Source organism: Serinus canaria, chromosome 7, assembly GCF_022539315.1.
Source record: "Serinus canaria isolate serCan28SL12 chromosome 7, serCan2020, whole genome shotgun sequence".
Classification (NCBI taxonomy): domain Eukaryota; kingdom Metazoa; phylum Chordata; class Aves; order Passeriformes; family Fringillidae; genus Serinus; species Serinus canaria.
In genome coordinates, this window is record NC_066321.1 from 25,706,272 (window position 1) to 25,724,685 (window position 18,414).

Here is an 18,414-nt window from a genome sequence, read left to right on the forward strand (position 1 = left end):
ATTAGCACATGACTCCTACCAGCTGTATCTTCTTCACCACACCACGCAAGTAAATTCCTCAAGATGGACCTTCTTGGCTGTGGTATTTCAACTGCTTACAGCTTTTGCAAGGAGACTGTAACAGGCTAGAGAGTAACTTCAAAAGAACTGTACAACTCTTAAAGCACAGATTTATTCTGCTTTGCAAAGTATAAAGGACACAAAGGCAAAGTAAATCCACATCTCCTTGGCTTTTGAAGCTGAATAAAGCATCCTGCTGATACAAACAACATTGAGAAGTTAAGCAGCTCATATGCTCAATATATTAATACTTTAATCTAAAGCAGATTTATTTTTCCACTCAATTTTCAAGTGATGACACTCCAGACCAAGTTCCAAATGAAGTTACCTCATGTTTACCAAATATTTTTGAACTTTGGATCTGAGAACAATTATAAGATGTTTCAGTTAAATGTCTGAAGCATCATAGCAGCAAACAGAAAAAAAAAAAAAAAGACCCAGAAAACTAGATTTCATTATCACTCAACCATTTCCTCTAAGTTCAAAGATGTAAAGAAGAGACACAGTTTTGCAAAAGCAGCACATTTCGTTCTTTGAGATAAACTGAGTTTGTTCCAGATACTGATAACACAGACTCTGAGCATGCTGGAACCCAACAACAGAGCACAAGGACAGCTCTATCGGGACAGACCAATGACCCCAGCAGCCCAACATCCTGTATCTAACAATAGTTAATAACAAAGCTCAGGGAAAAAAATCCAGCAGTAAGGTAAATACACAGTCATATTTATCCAGCTTCCTTTCATAAGCAGCCCAGAAATACCTCAAGTTTTATATTTGTGTTTAAAATAATCCCCATGGTACAATTTTGCCTCATGATTTTGTCTAATCACTGTTGTAACCCAGGCAAACCACTGGCACACACATCACTTGGAAAATCAGCTTCATGGTTTAACCACCCAGGTTTTGTTAACCTAAGTGCTTGTGTGCAACCACAGAGATTAATATTTTTTTTCTTAAAGAAATATGCTTCTACAGAGGTGTACAAATGCAGGCACAGTTAATAGATCTTATGGTTGTATAAATATTGCTGACCAATTCCCCCAACAGGATAGTTAAATCCTGTATATTTATGTATACGTAAGTGTACGGATATTTTGTCAGGAACGTGTAAATAACATGTAAGTATCTCTTCCTACACATTAAGTGAGCAACACAAAAATTCCCACTGTAACACCAGGGTATCACACATTTAACAGCTGGCTGAAGGAGAAATGTGGAAGTTTAATGTTAGTGTACAGTAGGAACAAGAGCTGTATCCTCAAAGCACGCAGGCAGTTCTCTGTGCCTCAGCTTTAGCCTCAGCACAACTCTACCCCCACCACTTTATAGGCTGCTTCCCGAGTTCAGCATTCCAAGGCCATTTCCAACACATGGGTTAGTGTATTTTAATGCCACAGGTCTATGTCCTTCACCCTTTTCTCAAGTAAAGGGAAATCTATGGCTATTGTTGTTCCTGGTTCACCTCTACAAAGACAGCAAGCAGCGACAGAAACTGCTAACACAAGCAAACATGATAACCATCATGAGCACTGTATGCAGGGTGTTGATTATATTTAACAGAAAATACATACAATTGAACGCTTCAACATCAAACTCTTTTGAGTTTTCCGCAAGATGTTGTAGAGGTTTTATAAGAAGACTTCAGATAACTGCATAGCTTACAGCAATCAAAACTTGCTGTCTGAACAAGCTCCCTCTGAGGGCATTTCCCTACAACCATTCACAGTGGCACAAATTCACAAGGGTATGAATTACAGTAAAACATATCAGGGAGGAAATCAGGGCATCGTGATATTCCCCAGTAAAGGAGTTACAATTAGCTTTGTCAATTTGTACCAGGTTTGAGATTTAGCATTATCTCTACTACGGAAGAGAAGGCAGATGCTGTTAAGAATACAGAAAAGTTCTGAGGACTGACACTTAAAACGTTTCTCAAGTCAGTTTTTGGTAGACAATGCCAATAACTGGAAAATGCACCTGCGTCAATTTCGCTGACCAACAACGTTAGATCTGTCAAGTATGTTTAAGAAACAGATGAGATTTCAGAGCCTCAGGAAACAGCAAACACCCAACACCGCCCGCTCCAAAACCGAGTCACCGCTCAGGGAAACCCCAGCTGCTCCCCAGAGGCCACGAAGGACTGTCAAAAAGGTGGAGGAAACATTTTTACAAACAGCGCAAGCACACAGCCAGTCTCACACAAGCAGCCTTCTCCCAGAGCACCAAACTCACTTACAGCTTCTTTTTAAGTCCACCGCGCGTTGGGTTTATTACTTCTAGTAGGCAGTTTATTGTGGGTGTGTCGCTTGACATGCAGAGAAACACAACCCGAGCGACTCCAAGCAGAGACCACCGCTCCAGCGACCCCGGCCGGCACACGGGGCACTGCCCCGCCCGGGCACGGCCCGGCAGCGCGGCCGGCCGCGCTCAGGACCGGCCCCGGGAGCCGCTCCCGCACCTGCCAGGGACCCCGGGACGCGCCCCCCGCGCCCCAGCCCTGAGGAGAGCGGAGGGCGCCTCAGCCCGCACCCGTCGCACCCCTCAGCGCCACAGCCCCGCGTCGGGGGCGGCGGGAAACACCGGCCGGGGCCCCGTCGCGGCGGCCCGTGAGGAGATGCCGGAGCCGCGTTACTCCACCTGGGCTCGCCTCCCGCAGCCCCGCCGCCATGCGCGCCGCCGCTCCGCGCACGCGCGCCCGCCCTCAGCGCGGAGCGGGGCGGGGGCGCGCGGGGTGCGCCGGGAAAGCGGCGGCGCGCGGCCTCTCGGGAGCGCGGCGGGCGCGCGGCACGCGGGCGGCGCGCGGTCCCGCGGGGGGCTCGGCCGGGGCGCGCCGCCACACGTGGTCGGTGCCGGCGTCGGCGACAGCGGCGGCCATGGCGCAGCTCACGGCGCGGTTCCGCACCGAGAACCGCAGGTGAGCGGCCTCCCCTCCCGGGCCGGGGGTGGGTTCGGGAGCGGGTGACGCAGAGGCGGTAACGGAGCGCTGTGCCCGCAGGTTCGCCGTGGAGGATGTGCCCTTCTCGGTGCCCGCCACCTCCGAGACCACCGACCTCAGCCACCTCATCAACAAGCTGCTGGCGGCGGCGCACGGTAGGTCCCGCGGCCGGGGCGGCCCCTCGGAGCCCGGCGTTCTCCAGGCCGGGCCCGGTCCCGAGCGGGCTGTCACAGCCGGGCGGCACCCGCGGGCCCGGGGAACGACGACAGCCCGAGCCGGTCCTGCCCCGCCGCTTTGGCCTGGCTGCCTACGGTGAGGCGCTCCTGGAACTTGATCTGAAGCGCTGCGGGTACCGGCGCTGCTGGGCATTCCCAGGAGAAATGGACCAATGGAATGCTGTGTGCCCGGCCGCACAGGCCAGGCTGCCACAGCAGATGGGAATGGAAATGTTGCCCAAAACCAGAACTAATGAAACCAGAAGTTTCGTTTTTATAACAGGCTTTAAGAAAACCTCAGCTATTCTGTCGGTGCTGAAATGGGCCGACTGACTTGAAAGCTGATCTGGGAGAGACACATGTCTGATGTTGTTGGAAAATCCCATTTTCTATAAGAAGCTGGTGGTCAGCGCTATTATACCCTGCTTCTTGAACCTTTTGCAAGTTGCTTTCAACCCATGACATTGCAAACAATCTTGAACAGAAAACTGGTCCACAGTGCCGTGCTTCTGCCAAAATGAAGAGCCTTTGTCATTTGTGCCATTACAAAGGGAGAAACACGAACCAAAAGTTCTTAGGATTTTCCTACTGCTGGCACAAATACAGGGCTCTGGCTGGTGGTAACAAGTGGCAAGATCCCTAAAGAACAGTCAGGAAGCACTGCTGGGGTTTGATTACACAGAGTTACAGAGAAAATACAATAAGAGGCAAACAACTCTTTGAACACCAACAGCAAATTTTCCTTCCTCTTAAATAATCCTGTGGAAGTAATGGGCTGCCCACTTAAAACTGGGAGAAGAAACTAATTGGTTGGGGGTTTTGTTCTTGTTATCATTTGTTTTGGGGGTTGTTTATGTTTGGGTCTTTTTTAAACTCTTCCTGGCTCCATTTCCTGAACCATTCATGAAATTAGGCCATTCTTGATGGTATCAAATAAACAGTGACACCTGACCATTGATTTTTCCCCATTTGTTTCAGCGGATCACAAGTATGTGGAATTTGACTTCCTTATCAATGGCCAGTTCTTGCGATTGCCACTGCTCACACACATGGAAATGGAAAACATTTCCACAGTAAGTCATACTCAGTGTCTCTCCTTGGACAGTAGAACATATTCAGCCAGTTTATTTCAATCTGATCTAGATATTATGCTCTTGGCTGGGTAGATTTCCTTGCTCAGTTTCATTTCTTTCCTGTGAGAATTCCCTGTATTTTTAAATCCATTATGAACTGCAGTGATTAGAGACTAGAGACAGAGCAGTGCAAGGAATGTTATCCAATCTGTTGTCTGTGTAGAGTTCAAAGAGGAAATTCTCTTATTCAGTTCATCATTAATACATTTTTGTCTCTGATGGTGGGGGATCATGGGGATGTTTAATATTATTCTATGTTGCAGTGTTTTAGACACCAGTTTTGTATGACTAAATATTGAAGAAGAGGAATGTAAGAAGACTGAAATCACTTGCTTTTGCTTCCAGCTTGCTATTAATAGTAATTTGATAAAAAGATGGAAGGCAATGTAATTCACACTTTTTTTCTGAATACTTTTGCTTTACTGATGTGGTGAAGGACTTGGATACCACGACCTTTGCTCAATAAATATATTTGTGCTGCACTCCAGTTAAATTTTACTGTTGGTGATTAAAAAACCCAAAACCGTGCTACATCCCTAAATAATATGTTGTCTGTGAGCTCAGGAAGAAGTGGTGGAAATAGAGTATGTGGAGAAGTACATGGCCCCTCAGCCAGAAGAATGCATCTTCCACGATGACTGGATCAGTTCTGTTCAAGCCACTGAAGAATGGTACCACACTAAGCCAGTTCTAAGTTTTGTCTTGCTTATTCATGTTCCTCCCTGGTATCAAATAGAGTGGTATTTTCTCTTTAATAATCCCTTGGGTGGGGTTTTTTTCCCCTCTTTGCATTATTTTTTTTAACGTGACAGGTCAGTCAGCTACTTGCTTTTATAAGCAGTTCAGTTGTTATGCTGTCACAACAGTGACTTTAACACAGGTAGAAAACAGCTAGAGACACTGAACTTGAGATATTGTTTATACAAATGAACAAATGCTGTTTAGTATTCTTTTTCTTAAAGGAAAACAGGTCTTCCTCATTACTCTTTTTTGCTTAAACCCTTGACTTCCAACATGACACCCATCAGCTACAAACAGAATAGCATTCCTTTCTGCAGAGATTTTACAGAAAAAAAAGCCAGAGGCATAATTGCCTTTTTCTACTGAATTTTCACATTTATTTGCCAATGAGCTTGGTAGTGTTCATATATTAAATAAAGATTTGAAAATACTTTGAGAACCTCTGGCAACATACTAAAACTAACAAAATGAGTTTTGAATTATGTAAATTATATAAGGGATCTTAAGTCCCATCAAGCAGAACATGCAGAACTGCTTGTCTTTCTAGCCTGTACTCTTGGCCTCCCAGTTGCAAGGCTTTAATGAAGCTTTGCTCTGTAGCAAAAAGATATTTTTTCCTCTTTCAAGCTAATTCTTTTAAACCAGTTACTCTGCTAATAGTTGTGCCAAGTTTCTGGTTGAGGTTTTATTTCATAAAAACATTTGTTGGTCCTAAAGACAAAGATGTTTCCAATGCTGTCCCCTGTAGGATATTAACTGGCTGCTACGACCAGACTGCTCGGATCTGGTCTGTGGAAGGAAAACCCATCACCACAATAGCTGGGCACACAGAAGTAGTGAAGGATGTGGCGTGGGTGAAGCAAGGTCAGTACATATAGCAGGGAAATAGTGGTAGTTTGATTTACTGGGGGAGAAATGTTAGCATTCCTAAACTATGAATATTTAATTGTCTACATGTAGTTATTTCAGTCTCTGTCAGTGGTGTAAGAAATTAAGTCATGTTGTGCAGAAAATAGTCCTTTGACAATAATGAATAGTTACTTTAAGTAACTATTAAGTAATAGTTACTGTATAGTTACTTTAGGATGGTTGTTGTCTATCCACCCTGCAGCCTCCATTAGCAAATACTGGTGTATTTATAGTTATAGTAACTGTACTTGCAGGGAAATGTGATGTAAACTGAAGCATGTGTAAGTTTCTGTCTGTCTGCTATTTCTTCTAGGATCAGAATAATTATTTATAAAGACTTAGGAAGCTGAGTTGGGCATGAGTGTAACTTTTTTCTTCCTCAGATAGTTTATCGTGCCTGTTACTCAGTGCTTCCATGGACCAAACTGTCCTGCTCTGGGAGTGGAACGTGGAGAAAAACAAAGTGAAAGCTCTTCACTGCTGCAGGGGCCACGCTGGCAGTGTCGAGTCCGTGGCTGTTGATTGTACAAGAACCAAAGTGAGTGACTTCTGGAGAGAAACCTTTGTGGTTTGGGATTTAGCAGCCTGTACCTCAAACATCCTGGTTTTGTCCTTGCGTGGCTATTCATCATCATGATTTTATGACACAGTGATAATTTTCCAGTCTTGTTATAAGTGGTGGTTATGAGAATTAGGAGAGCTACATCAGTGCTAAGCTGTAGAATCACAAAATCATTTAGTTTAGAAAACAACTTAAAATTTAAAGTGTATTTTACTTAAAATGCATTAGAATTAACTATTTCCAAATTTGACCTAAATTTTTGTGTTGGTTTTGGTGGGAAAAAAAGTTCCAGAGTTCTTGGAAAAAGCAGGTGGTAAAGAGGTTCTTTCCCTTCACCCAGGAATTCAACAGTTATGAGCACTCCCACCAAAGGTGGACTCATTGCTCCCAGCTTGACTCAATATCAGACAGTTTAAAGTCAAACTTTTTGGTGCTGAAGGAAATAGGTGTTTTGTAGATATTTTTCCTACAAAGGAAGTAAAAAGAATAATTTGATGTATGCCAAACATTCATGGCGGGGTGGGGGGGGGCTTTTAGGAGCCCAGCACTGTTATTTTTGTGTTAAAACCCATTTTTCAAGCAGATCTCTCTTCCAAGCTCTATCTGGATCAACATTTAACAAAATGTTTCTGTTCATACAGTTCTGCAGTGGCTCCTGGGATAAGATGTTAAAGATCTGGTCTGCAGGTAAGATGTAAGTTTGTAAGGTTTGTACACATCCTTGTGCTGAGTTACTGGTTTGGTTAACTACACGGTTTCAGATCTTGTTATCAGCTGCATGATGGCTGTAGGCACCATAAATATGGGGATTTGCTTAATTGCTTACATGGAGATGAAATTCAAAAATCTGTGGCTCAAGTCTGCCTGTCTTCTGTCCCAGTACCTACAGATGAAGAGGATGAAATGGAAGAAGCAGCTAACAGACCACGGAAAAAACAGAAAACAGAACAGCTTGGACTAACAAGGGTAAGATGAGCTCTGGGTTTGTCCAGGATTTTTCTTTAGAAGTGTAGCCACAACAAATAATTTCACTTTGCTAAAGGTGACTTTAAAACGGCTGGTATGTCTCAGGATAATCAGACTCTTTTATTTGTTTGTTAACTTACTCAAATCTGTCCCCATAAATTCTAGACTCCCCTGGCAACCCTCTCTGGCCACACAGAAGCCGTCTCCTCTGTGCTGTGGTCAGATGCTGAAGAAATTTGCAGTGCATCATGGGACCACACCATTAAACTCTGGGATGCTGAGACTGGAGATCTCAAGTCAACTTTGGTGAGATCATTATACTCTGGCTGTAGGTTCAGCTGAGTCCAGCTCAGAGAAGAAGAAAAAGCTGTGTAAAATAGTAGCTCCTGTCTTAGTTACTATTTTCTTTCCTGACAGACAGGAAACAAAGTGTTTAATTCTGTCTCCTACTCACCCCTGTGTCGCCGTCTTGCATCGGGGAGCACCGACAGACATATCAGGCTATGGGATCCTCGCAGCAAAGGTGAGCTTCAACATGCATGGTCTCAAAGATGTTCTTCAGAATCAGAACTTTGTCCTGTCAAGAGACATCTCACAAACTTTTCTGGTCCCTCTGCTTGAAACCAGCCACTTGGGGGCTTTTCTTAAATACAAAGCTCACATCTATTTTCTGTATTCCGGTGCAAGACTTGCTTTAATGTCTTACCTAATTTAAAAATTATTCTTTTTTTTTAAACTTACTAATGAATGTTCAACTGTGCAGTTGCAGAATGGATTTTTTATTCTAAGGTTCAGACTGAGGCTGGTCTGATAACCATTAAAGTGAAACAGTAGTCACTTGGACATGGTACCATATTTTGTAAACAGATGGAATTACAGATATTATGACTGAGCCTATCAGATTTATTTTCATAGGCACATTTCATAGAATGGTCTGTGTTGGAAAGGACCTTAAAGATCACCTAGTTCCAATGCTCCTGCCCTGGGCAGGGACTCTTTCCACCAGAGCAGGTTGGTTAGAGCCCCACGCAGCCTGGCCTTGAACACATCTCTTTTTGTAGGCTCTCTTCAGGTACTGGAAGGCCACAAATAGTAAATAGCATTTACTTGTTTGGCTTCTGTAAATCTAATCCAAAGTTCACTAGCAGATTACATGTTGTTAATAAAATTTTTTTGGTTGGTTTAAAAAAAAAAATCTTTGGAAAGGAGGTTTAGTGACAAGAAAATACATTTTGAGGGGTTTCAGGTTGGTTTCTTTTGTGTTTGGTTTGTTTCTTTGTGTTTATTTCTGCCCCAAAACTTGTGTGGCTTACCTTTTTGTTCACTTTAATATTTAGAGTTCACTTAACACTTAACTTGAACTGCAATTGCACTGGATTTTGTATACATCTTCCAAGTGCTGGTTTCAGCATCTGGTGATGTCTGTGTTTTTTCCTCTCTCCATTCAGATGGCTCCTTGGTTCTCCTGTCTCTGACTTCTCACACAGGCTGGGTGACATCTGTGAAGTGGTCACCTACCCACGAGCACCAGCTGATCTCTGGTTCTCTGGACAACATTGTGAAACTTTGGGACACAAGGAGGTAAAACAAACCTGTGTTTGTTGCTGTGCAAAGGCATGTAAGCTTACAGGGTGACCTACTCTTCACAAAATAGCAAAAGCAGTCTGAGACATTCAGTGGAAACACCTGGGGCATTTGTGAAAACCCTCCAGGTTTTGGAAGACAACCATGTAATAAAAGGGAGAAAAATGCTTGTAGTTTTCCACGGTGCTGGAAAGCATATGCTGTGGAGCAGCATCTACACATGGAAGAAGGAAGCTGTAATAAATTCTTCACAACAAGTCATTGAATTTCAGTCTCCAAGTTGTTTGCAAGCAGATGAAAAATGTTGCTGCTTGCCTCTTTGGGGATGTAGGAGAGGATAATACTGATGTGACTGGCTCTGGGGAAAGCAGAGGAAACATCACAGATGGTCAATGTCTGTACTCTCTCAAGGTGTTTATAACTGCTTGGTAGCATCTGTTTGGTAGCATTGGGATAGTTTTTCTCCCTGGGACCAGTTGTTGTCTGAGGTTGCTCACATAACTTCAAACCTGTTTTTTACCAGTTGCAAAGCTCCTCTGTATGACTTGGCTGCTCATGAAGACAAGGTTTTGTGTGTGGACTGGACAGAAGCAGGGGTAAGACTCTGAAGAGCAAGTTACTTGATTGATATGCATGGTGTTGAGGAACAGAGCTGGGGGCAATCATGGGCTGTTACCTCCTTATGCTTCAAGCTAGAAGAGAACAGGCAGCTGTAGCTGTGCTGTGTTTGATGTTTGGGTGGTGATGTCCCAGGCACTGCAACATGTCCCCACACTCTGCAAAGGGGAAGGGTGGGAGCAGTAGTTCTGTGGCTTGAACTGAGCACTGTAGTGATATTCCAGACAAGGAGAGATGAGAACAGCACTGCACCATACTCAGACAGCACATGCAGCCTTCTGCCATGGGGACTAAAGCATGAAGTAAAGCTGGGGTGTGTCAGTCAGCACATGCAGAAGGGGAAACTGTATAATGCTCTAGAGCAAGCTGTTCTGCTGCTGCAGTGGTACACACATATTTAAAATTACCAAAAACCCTCATTCTGTGAGTGTTCAAATTTCTCAGTGTGGCTCCTGTTCACTGTAAAAGTCAGGAAAAGCTTTAGCAGCTTTCCTACACAAAGTTTCACTTCTAATTTTAAGAAGAGAGTAAGAGACAAAGCTGCTTCAGCGCTCTGATTCTGGGATTTAGTCATGCATTAACAGTTCATTATTCACTACTGCTTTTTATAAAGGAAAGAAAAATTGAGTCCTTAACTTCTGTGTACTTATTTTGCTTAGTTCTGATAATAATCACAGTTTCCTTCTCTCATCAGTTGTTACTCAGTGGAGGAGCAGACAACAAACTGTATTGCTACAGATACCCAGCTACAGCCTCTGATGTTGGGGCATGAAGGTCAACAGCCAGAAGACTTTTTTTAAAAAACAAAGATTTTTGCAGCAGTTGCTCTCTTTTAGCATCTCCACACAACCAGCTTCTGAAGAAAGGAGGAGTTTGTTGCTCAGAGAGCTGTTCCTGATTTTTTATTGGTAACCTATATCCAGATTTGTCACAGAAAAATAGAAAAGCCCAAATGGGATTCATGTGAAACAAAGCAAAGGTCATTTCCTCCCTTTTGGATGGCTTTGAATTAACATCTTTTAAATTACTATTTGTATAGCCCTTTTAATAAGAAGAATACTGTTCACTGATACTTACAGAAAAACTACTCAATGACTAAATTATTTTTTGAGTTTACCTGCTTTATGCTGGAAAAAAAAAATAAAGCTTTTATCAACAGTTCATTGGTTTAGTGTGTCATTTCAGATAAAAATGAGATTTCAGCTCTCCTCTCAGTCTGGCTGTTGGCAGTTCTTATGATTTAGTCCTTAATTAAAAAACCAGGCTTCTTTCTAGGATGAAGACTTGGTATGTGTGTAATATAAATAGCATACATTTATATGATGATATACAGGAACTTGACAGATTTATTGGCAGATGAAATATTCCATATTTTAGTGGCCCATAAATTAGGGTTGTAGATTATAAGAATCAGCCTTGCACCACAGTACTTGTGCTGCAGTACCACTAATGTGTCTTGGACCTAAGGATGCGTACAAACAGTGGTGGATCACACAGAGAAGGCAGAAGTAGAAGTAATTTGTTCTTACAAAGAACAGATGCAAAAAGTTGCAATAGTTTTTAGGTCGATAAAGAATAAGCACTATTCAAACATGCTCAATTTCTCTGCTGGTGGTTTTGCTTTGAGTTCAGCATTCAAATGAAAAAACATTGCTGCAGCTTGTTAGATTACATACATGTGATGTTCAACCAGCACACTGTTAAACTCTGGAGACCTCACTTGAATATCCTTGAATATCCTCAATGTCTTGGTTTCCAATTGGTGTAACACCTGTACAGCACTAGCAAGTCAAATGCTTAAATTAATAATTTTTGTTTGAAGAATGGGAACTCTGGAACTACTATTATAAACCAGTTTATAATATAGACATATATATACTTCATATATAGTTCTGAGTAAGGAGTTTGAAGAAATAGCAAAGAGCAAAACTGGTGAAAATGGCAAAGGACAGGGGAAGTAGCTCTGATCCCTTTGCTCTGCAAGTGAAGTACTGCAACTAACAACTTATATACCTATGTCTAAAGACTCAGGTAAGCAAGGGAAATAAGCTTAATATGGTTTTCTTGCCTTCCCAGAAAGATTTACAAAACACTTCTTAAAAAAGATCACGTTATCTGAAGTGTCAGCTTCTCTTAGTCTAATATTATTTAGACTCAAACAAACCCAGTATTAGTTGTTTTAGTTTCATTGAATCCATTAGATCTACTGTTACCTGTAAAAAAATACACAGAACTTATCTAAAAAGGTAAGTTTTGATAGAGCAGAGTGAAAAGCAGGAGCATTTTTATACCCTTCTCTTGTCTGGAAAAGTACTGGGGCAAAGGAACAGCCAAAGAAGGAACTAAGTAAACCATATTAACATGAAGTGATACCAGTGCAATGTATTTTTGGAATATCTCTATTACCACTGTCCATAAATTATCCTGAAACCAAGACATTTTACATTTGACTGACAGTTGTTTCAATAACCTGTAATCTTAAATAAACTGTTTTAATAAAACTTTTGAACATGCAGTCCTTCCTTTTAAAATAATCATGTGAAATTACAGTGATCAACATAAGTTGATTTTAAAACTGCAGAACTGAGTCAAAAACATGGTAATTGAGAGTCAAGGTGCTGATGGTGACTCTACTCACAAAAAATACTTCTTTCATCCTCTAAAATCCATTTCTGCATATTCCCAGTGCCCTAGTAGCATAATACAAAACCGTCAAGAATTTTTGTGTACTAACTGCCAATTCTGCTTAAAAATAAAAGTGATTCTACAAGGGAGGGGAATAAAGACAATAACCAGCTACTGCAAGACTGACCTCTGTTTGGTTTTTTTATTGATGGGAGGTGGGGGTTGGTTTGTTTTAGAGGCTGTGCAATACACATTGTTCTATTTCTGTCTTTTCATTCTGTGCTGACACCTGGCCACCAGCACACATGTGCTGCCTCTAAACACCACCATGCACTGACACACATTAAAAGCATTAGCTCAAGACAAGGTTTCACCTGCTTGGTCCCTGGCTTAGTGTCACATTTGCATTTTCTCTCCATGTGGTTCCTTTTACCCAGCTGGTTCTTTCAGCTTTCTTCTTGCTTTGAGAATTTTGTCTTTGCTTCTGGATGGCTGCCATCCCTTCCCTACAGCCAGCCCTGGCAGAGCACTGGTTTTTCTCTCTTGTTGGCATTTGGTTTTTTTAATCTGTCTTCTCTCTACTGCAAGATTGAATTAAAACAAGGGAAGGGGGAAGGAAACATTAAGTAAATATTCCAGTGACACACAACCTGAATGGGTATGTGTGGATAATGTGGACACAGGAGTCTGGGCCAACAGTGCAGATCTCCAGCCAGCACTGCTCTGCCTGTCCCTTTCAACCCACAGAGCCTGGGGGGAGGTTTGTCCTTAGTGAAGATAAACTTACTGAAGTTTTAATTGCTTTTGTACAGGCTGATAAATTTCCAGGATAAATTCAACATACTCCTCTAGATTTTAGCATGCACACCTTAGGAAACAGATCCAACCACATCTGCTTAAAGTGACTTCTGCAATTTAAACAAAAACGTTTCACCGAGATGGGAAGGAAGCACAAAGATAAAGGAATACACTTCTAATGAAAACTCCTGAGATGTAAGGTTTTCTCCTGAATTTTCTGACATTTCTGCAACAGAAAGCACTAGATAGACACATGCACAAATTCCCCAAAGGAAAAACACACTTTTGTTACACTCCTATGTTAATTTAAATCTTATTAAATGTGGCTATAACTTGAGGAATTGCAGAATTTTTAAAGGTTTTCTCATTACTGAATTAACAAAAGGTACAAATTATCTCCAAAACTGTGTGATGATAAACATGATTCTTAAAAAAGCAAGCAACCCCTCCAAACAAAACCAAACAAAAGTCCCAAACAAGATTTAGGCTGATCTGTTCCATGACCTCTCTGAAATTTTACCACGTGCTCTTTCCCTTGCTGTGGGGAAGGCAAAAGGTTTTATTAGAATAAAACTTAATGAGAACTAGGTCAACACACTTCAGATTTCCACTCTCTGTCAGAACAGGTCTGCCAAGCTGGCCCTGGCACACCCCAGTCCAGGGGTAAATGCAGTTTATGGATTAACACCCTGCTTGAATTTGAGAAGCACAAGGCTACAGTGACCTGCACAGACATTTCATTGGCTAATGACACATTGTAGTAGCTTACATTGCAATTTATATGCCAAAACAACTCCCATCAACTTTGAATCACCAATTTTGTTTGATGCAAGCTCATTGGCAGAGATCTCAAATTACAGGCAAAACTTGGGTTGAAATTAGTTGTCATGAAAACCAATTTAAGTTGTCCTGTAAATTGCATGAAATAAGTGGCTTTTCAGCTGCCAGTGAGAAGTTGGCTAAGTCTGGTCTAGGAAAGACAGCTGCTCAGTCTGGATGAGTCTATCGAGCCATCCAAATCAAGACATGTACTCTGGGGAATGCTGAAAACATAACTCAAACCACAAAAATGTAAATTTCTGTAACAATTTCAGTATTCATACTTGAAACTTCAAAATGTTGATTTTGCATGTCTTTGCAATCTATTCCATTGGACAGCTAGGAACCTGTGACCAACAGGGGATCTCGGGAGAAAAACACAGTGGAACTAAATAAACACTGAAATAAATGCTCTGTAATTAGTACTTATACTTTCAGCCTATAATGTATCATTTAGGCAAAGGAATTTCTTTAAATGCTTGAAATTACCTCTGAATGCAAACCAGAACTCACAAAAAGCTGTACAGAGAAACATGATAAGCCAGTTAGAGCAAAACATCCCAATAATCTATATTGCTTCTCCAAAAGTCCCCCCATCACACTTCCTACTGTCTATGGTCTATAAATTTAGAATAGGGAAGTACTGATCTTCAGTCAGGCCACAGCTGTTCTAAACTGCATGTGAAAAACAGCTGAAATCCCTTGGAAGAGCCTTCAGGAAATGCTCAGTGAATTCATTCCTCTCTCTCTACCCCAGTTCTTGAAAACTATTCAAGTCTGTTATACACACATGCACAAACCAGAAATCTCTCATGGATTTCTGCTCCCAAGACAGGGCAAAAAATACCAGACAAAGCACAGAAGAAATACTGGTAATAGATTCATTCAGCAAAGAATGAAGATGATTGTGTGGTAATATCTGATGCAGAGCTGGGTACTAAATCAGTGATAAACCTGTGGACCATGGAGAGAGTCAGTATGAATTGATAGTTGGAATACAGATACATGAAAATGGCTCAGTCTCCCAGCCAATAACAAGTACTAGTCACTCTCAACAGGGCACCCTCAGTTGCCTGTATCATTTGAAAAACCCAAAAAATGGTATCAAGTGATGGGATGATATTGCTGTTTTCTGAAGCTGTTCAGCACCAGAGAGGAAGGCAATCTTGAGCTGTTTTCACCAGCATATCTGTGCACACATCCCTGCACACACATTTGGTGGAACAGCTTAGCAGGTTTGAGTTTGCCTCAGTAACCAAAGTGTTAGCACAGAGTTTGGCAGCCAGGCTGAGAAATCTTTGTCATGTGGGCTTCTTTGGGGATCAGGAGGGTGACAACACCAAATAAGCCACACTCTCCTTTTTTAAAACACTTGCAGCATTGAAGGCTACCAGGTGACATAAATTCCTTATCTGTGTCATTCCAAGCCTTAGGCACAGTGCTGATTGAGCAGTGGATGTGGGCACCCAGAGCCATCTGCTCAGAACACAGACTGAACCAAAGGCTGAAAGGTGTGGCATGGCTGGGCATTAGTGGGAAGTGCTCTTCATACTATGATTCATACTATGATGCTTGGAATTCACAACAAATTTGTTTTCTAATGTCCCCTGTTAAAAGCCACTAATTTGTTTTCTAATTTAAAGAGCACAAATTTTCATCTCTCTCCCATTCTTTTCCTCTCAGGTGTTGCATAAACTTTAGCCCAAGTATGAAAATATTTGTGCAAATCTGCAAAAACTTTTTGATCTTAGAAAAAAAAGAAAGGTCAAAATTGGATAGAATTTCCCTGAGTTCCACTGGAGAGATCTTATCTCTCAGGTCTCAGATTGGTAGTTTGTTATTTTGGTGGATTCTGAGCATAGAATGAGCTGTTAGAATTTGCTGGCAGTAGGTTTTTAACACTTAGAGTAGAAAAAAGGACTACTTTTGATGTTACACAAAAGATCTTGTTTCCATCTTACATCAACATGCAAATGGTCCTCTTGATAGAAGCACAGGATATGAAAGAAGAATGGATTTAACAATCATAATGTTTTGCCTTTGGGTTTCAGAGTATACAGAGACCTCCAATGGATATTCTCTGCTCCTTCTCAGAACACAGTACTTTTCTCCTGCAGCTTCAATGCTAAACAAAGTGTTTCCTAGATCTAAACAGCACAAATTTAAACAGATCCTGGTTTCAGCTAACTGCTCCAATTCCAGAGCATGTCAGTTAATACAGTGAAGCCTGCCCAAATCCATGGCATTAATACAGATTTTCAGAGAAGCTTACATGCAGCCTACCTGGGTGCAATTTACAATTATTAGATCTTGTATCTTAATGTAGCTGAAAAGTGAGTCAGAACCCATCTCCAAAAAATCAAATGCTCCATGTCAGTGAAGCCTTTTCTGACAGGAAATAAAGAAGATTTGTCTTCATAGTAACTAAGCTTTGGACAGAATGGTGAGGGGGAGGAGATGATGGTTTTTCTCCCCTTCTAATCCAATCTATTTAAACAGAGGAATCAAAACAACAGCTGTTTAGGACAGTACTGGTGCCACAGAACCCAGCATGAACTCACCAAAGTTTCATCTTTTTCATTCACATTGGCCTTTGCTTCACCTTTGGGAGGAACTACCAACATTCTGCCATAAAACTACAACATTTGATGTCCTCTGGCACAGAATAGAGAGAAGCGAGGCTGTGAATGAAAGATGAATCCTAGAAGCTGTATTCCTGACAAGAGCAAGCAAAATGAGACTTCCAAAATGTAAACATTCACTCATCCAAGTACCATCTACACTGCAAGAAGTATAAGGTTGCCAACTAGCTCACTGTGATTTAAGTGGATGCAAAGACGTGTCATCAGTAGCTAAAATACATACTGAGGTATTTATTGTATCTCAAAAGTGAGCTCAGCAAACAAAATAAAAAACAAATCCCTTCTACAGCTGGAGAACAATCCCCTGCTGTTCTCTATATTTGTTATTAAAACTGAAGAATGTGCTTACCACCATCTACAAGTCACCATAAAAGAAACCTTGCAATGAATTTGTTACTCATTTAGACAATTGCCTTCCAAAAAGCTTCTCCTCCATCTTTGTCCCTCCAGCAGTTACTCTTTAAGTGCTTTTCCTGAGCAAACAAAAGGGCAAAGGAGAGCTTTCCTTTCTGCCTGAAACACTCCCCTCCAGGATGACAGAGTAATTACATGCAAAGTGCACAGTTAAGTGTGGAAGATGGAACAGGGACTTGGTAACCAAAAAGATTGTGTTGCTACAGGAACAGGGGCAAAGGGGTCTGAGTGGAAAAGTCTGTACAGAACTTGGAGAACTAGAAATACTGTGATTAGTGTAACAACCTGGCCTTGCTTGCATTGCATGGCCCACGTCTCCCAATCCCCACAGCCAAGATTCTGCAAAATAGAATGGATCTAAGCCAAACCTGCACATCTACTGCTAGGTTACTGTAAAAGATTACCTTCACTCCTCAGTTTTCACTTTCAGGAATTGAAGAGGTTATAATTACTATCCAATGGTTATACATTTTTCTCCAATAGCTGGTCAATGTCTGCACAACAGACAAGATTACATCACATAAGTACAAAAAACTTCATAACAATAGAAATCTGTAGGACTGGGACTTAGTTGTTTTAAATTCACAGTCTATCAGGTATCTCCTCCATCCAGACCCCTCCTGCTCACCTGCCTTTGCCAATTCCCCATGATTTGAGTGTGCATCTTCCCATGGTAGGTATGGACCTGATGCCTTTGTCTGCCTGTCTGTGGGAACGACCTCTCCTGAACTGCAGTCTTGCACAGTTTACCAATCTTTTTCAGTGAAAGAGAGTAAATGTAACTTCAGAATTTAAGCATTTTTTTCAACCAAAAATATAAAATAGGAAGAATTCTGCAGAGCCTTCTGGGAAGCAACACAAGGAAAGACTAAGCCCTAATTCCTTGTCTTCCTCCAAGCAAATAGTTTGTGTGCTCATTCACCCCCAAATATTCCAATTATCCTTCTAATCCAAAAAACTACCTGCACAAGTACCTGGACATGAGAGCTGCATTCCCAGCAATGAGTTTTTCAATTTTAGAATATCTGAAGCCTTATGAAGAAGTGGCTATAAAATTGGATTGTATTTTTCAAGCTTGGGATGAAGCTTTTTTAAAAAGTTAATTGATAGGAAGCCAACTGTTTGAGGTCTACATACAGTAGAACCACACAGTTAAACAAAATGCAAATAGCAGCCAGCTTTAAACTAGTTCAATGAATTCTTCACCTGTGATTCTGTAAACTGATTGAGCTCATGCCCAAAGGCCTTGAACAGCCTGTGGATTCCCATCTGTATCATTCTGTTGCAAGCAGGCAAATTTCTTTTACACTAAGAGAGGCTTTCTTACAGATCTGAAGTTTCAGAAAAGGAGCTGATGAATTCAGCACACTCAAGGTCATTCCCCATGGTC

General features: G+C 41.7%; 2 protein-coding genes across 24 annotated transcripts in view; one reads left to right on the forward strand and one right to left on the reverse strand.

Moving 5' to 3' along the window:
* The window catches only part of CARF (calcium responsive transcription factor), a 33,196-nt gene extending 30,432 nt beyond the window's left edge, over window positions 1-2,764 (reverse strand). For 21 of the 23 annotated variants that reach the window (XM_050976833.1, XM_030241014.2, XM_018911626.3 and 18 more), the window contains exon 1: window positions 2,300-2,692. The gene's annotated coding sequence lies outside the window, so the exon portion shown is untranslated. The other 2 variants (XM_050976821.1, XM_050976822.1) reach the window with 2 other exon arrangements.
* Window positions 2,765-2,807: 43 nt separating this feature from the next.
* On the forward strand, window positions 2,808-10,887 carry WDR12 (WD repeat domain 12). The gene is made up of 13 exons (XM_050976837.1): window positions 2,808-2,977; window positions 3,059-3,153; window positions 4,192-4,286; window positions 4,911-5,017; window positions 5,836-5,951; window positions 6,380-6,534; window positions 7,200-7,245; window positions 7,439-7,524; window positions 7,690-7,830; window positions 7,942-8,047; window positions 8,973-9,105; window positions 9,632-9,704; window positions 10,421-10,887. The coding sequence occupies exons 1-13, from the start codon at window positions 2,937-2,939 to the stop codon at window positions 10,496-10,498; spliced, it is 1,272 nt and encodes a 423-aa protein (XP_050832794.1). The 5' UTR covers window positions 2,808-2,936; the 3' UTR covers window positions 10,499-10,887.
* Window positions 10,888-18,414: the final 7,527 nt, after the last annotated feature.

What these genes read in the sequence shown, in the direction of transcription:
- WDR12 (XM_050976837.1), top strand. Translation starts at nt 2,937, where the DNA reads ATGGCGCAGCTCACGGCGCGGTTCCGCACCGAGAACCGCAG. An exon ending in GTTCAAGCCACTGAAGAATG is followed by an intron (nt 5,018 to 5,835) that starts GTACCACACTAA and finishes TGTCCCCTGTAG; the next exon opens with GATATTAACTGGCTGCTACG. An exon ending in TGTGGCGTGGGTGAAGCAAG is followed by an intron (nt 5,952 to 6,379) that starts GTCAGTACATAT and finishes TTTCTTCCTCAG; the next exon opens with ATAGTTTATCGTGCCTGTTA.